This window comes from Lottia gigantea (genome assembly GCF_000327385.1).
Source record: "Lottia gigantea unplaced genomic scaffold LOTGIsca_2639, whole genome shotgun sequence".
Taxonomy (NCBI): domain Eukaryota; kingdom Metazoa; phylum Mollusca; class Gastropoda; family Lottiidae; genus Lottia; species Lottia gigantea.
Window position 1 is genome coordinate 7,601 of NW_008708816.1, and position 2,891 is coordinate 10,491.

Genomic DNA, 2,891 nt, shown 5'->3' on the forward strand with positions numbered 1-2,891 from the left:
TTCAACTGATGATTACAACTATCTACCTATAAACATTTAAATTGAGGGATATCACACTTTGTCAGGTATAGCCCACCAAATCTATATCTAACTTGAACGTGATATACAGATAGGATATCATTAGGTTTATTTCTTTCTTTGTACAACTCCAGAAGTTGAGCCTATCCTTAGACTGTATTATGGCACTGGTAATGGCTTGATGGGACTCATATTTTCATGGTTCAACTATAAATAAATTCCAAAAGTTATGCCAAATTTGGGATTGGTCTTGTGGAAATTCTCAAAAACAAATAATCCAAAAATGGATTGGAGCAATTCCCATAAAAAGTTATGTCTGGCCTTAAACCGAGTCGATATCCTATCCTTACGTTAAAAATTGTTTGCGCATTCCAATCTTGTACAGAAGGCTTATCATACTAAATATTTAATGGGTACAGATAAAAATGTCATTGATACATCTAAAATAGTTTAGAAAACCTCATTTGAATAAATTTCAGTGCCAGAATTCAAAATTTATTCTTAATTCCTTCCTTCTTTTCAGAAGAATTCTAACCTGTGATTTCAGATCGGAAGAATGTTCCTGATAGAAGTATAACTCTTGTTTAATCTCTTGTAATTTACTTTCTGTTTCTTTATAATGAGAATTAGCTTTCTCAGCCTGAATATCTTTCTCTTCTAATTCACTTTCTAGAAATTTAATCTGAAAACACAAAATGACCATTAATTCTACTTTTTACATGTAGTTGGAGACAACACAAAAATGAAATAATCACAGCAAACAATTCTTAACTCTTAACAAAAAGGAGAGAAGTTTTGAGTTTTTGAAAAATTGAATTGTTTTTGCCATATTCCATTTTGCCAAGAGTATATTGAAGAGCTGCAGTGACTATATCAAGAGTTATCCATGTATATCCATATTTTTATATTCTACAATGTTTCTGTGTCCCACTCATAAGGTACCTATGAGGGGTATGTTTTTCCCCACTCCAAAAAATCCATTAGTCAATGTAATGTAATGTGGTATTGTTTGGGGCATAGGAACATTGTAGAATATCTGTTAATGTCTATGAACTCATCAAAGTTATACCAAATTTATCTCTAATTGTGGTGAGAATTCTCATATTTGGATTAGGTCAACTCCTATAAAAAGTGACATTTTTTGTCTGGCCCTAAAAGTGTTAATATCCCCATATCGTAGGTGACCGCTTGAAACCTTTAAATATTTAATTAGTGGTTTTTGGGTTATTTACAATCAAGCTAAGAATACGAGGTTTTGATCATAAGATCCGAGCTTTTACAAGCTTTCGAACGGTACCAAATAGTTAAAATGACCAAATATGGCATATATAGGTTTCAAGCGGTCACCCATGATATGTATATCAGGTCTAAGAAATGGATAGAGCCAGATTTGCTGGCTACACTTACTCTAGTTTGTAGAAGTTCACTACCCTTGATATCTTTCTGTTGTTGTGTATTATGAAGTTGTCTTGTAATATTATCTAATTGTTGACTGAGTCTAGAGTTCTCAGCCCCTAATATACCACATTTCTCACTTAATTTCTTCATTTCTGCTTGTTGATTGGAAACCTAAAACATTAAAATCCAGAGTTGTCAAATTTTGCCTGGTTTCCAACTTTTTAAATCTGAAGATGCTACTCTTTGCAATATGCATTTAAGACATAAGTGACAATCCTTTTTCCTTCTTAATAAAGGTTTGAACTTTTAGTACCTAAGATAGCTAAAGAAAGCATTCCAACTTTTCTTTTGAATTTGTAAATACTGCTAAAAATCTGATCTTTTGATCTTCTGTAACTTGGTAGCAAAGATATATTTTCTTCTTTAGTAAGCCTGGCTCGAGCACATCAAGAATCGGCAGTTATAATGAAAACTTTTTAACGGTGGTACTTTTTTTCACTTGAGAGCTGATGGTACTTTTTTTTACTTGAGAGCTAATGGTTACTTTTTCCCTTGAGAGCTATTGGTCACTTTTTCACTTGAGAGCTAATGGTACTTTTTTTACTTGAGAGCTAATTGTCCCTTTTTCACTTGAGAGCTAATGGTCTTTTTCACTTGAGAGCTAATGGTCTTTTTCACTTGAGAGCTAATGGTCCCTTTTTCATTCGAGAGCTAATGGTCCCTTTTTCATTCGAGAGCTAATGGGCCTTATTTCACTTGAGAGCTAATTGACCTTATTTCACTTGAAATTCAAAAGCAATCAAAGATTTCAAGAGTATGATAATTATAAAAAAAGTTTTACGATATACACTCATTTACCAAAGAAACAAAACTCGTAATTTTAGTCTAAATAAAATTGGTTCAGCCTACCTGAGTTGTCATCCGATCTATTTTCTGTTGTTTTCTAACATTGGTATCATCAAGAGATAATCTAGATGTCAACAGAGATAGTTCAGATTGAGCATCTTCTAATGCCTTATTACGACTATAGTATTGAGCTTGTAATGACTGTAATTCTATCTTCTGCTGTTTATTAGTTCTATTTTGTTCAGTCAGTTTATCTTCTAGTTGACGTATTTCTATATTTGAACGTTTGATCTCAACTGAAATTTACAACCTCGACAAAATATAAACAAGCTCAGAAACTGTTCTACATGAACGAAATGTACATGTTATCACATGATGGTTTCATAAGCTTATAAAGGCAGTATATTGCCTTGCTATTGACAACATACACATTAATCTTCTTTCCCAGGAAACTCTTATAGGTGTCGGCACACGAGCGGTCTTGGTCAGAGATTTTTGTCACTGACTCGAATCTAGAGTATAATCTTGCATGTGCCCATGCTTCCACGATAAGATTATCGAGTCGCCGACAGGATTCATAATAACTTTGATAATTGTTTCTGATAGATTTATCGTCTGCAAGACAAACC

The 2,891-nt window shown here is 33.2% G+C and overlaps 1 protein-coding gene across 1 annotated transcript in view; it reads right to left on the reverse strand.

Annotated features, from left to right (window-relative positions):
• Window positions 1-2,558, reverse strand: part of LOTGIDRAFT_176692 (hypothetical protein) — a gene marked incomplete at both ends in the record, with an annotated part of 9,914 nt that extends 7,356 nt beyond the window's left edge. Inside the window, 3 exons of the mRNA XM_009056143.1 lie at window positions 554-700; window positions 1,426-1,587; window positions 2,326-2,558. Coding sequence (XP_009054391.1) covers window positions 554-700; window positions 1,426-1,587; window positions 2,326-2,558 — 542 coding nt within the window. The remainder of the gene's footprint in view (window positions 1-553; window positions 701-1,425; window positions 1,588-2,325) is intronic.
• Between the last annotated feature and the right edge of the window lie 333 nt (window positions 2,559-2,891).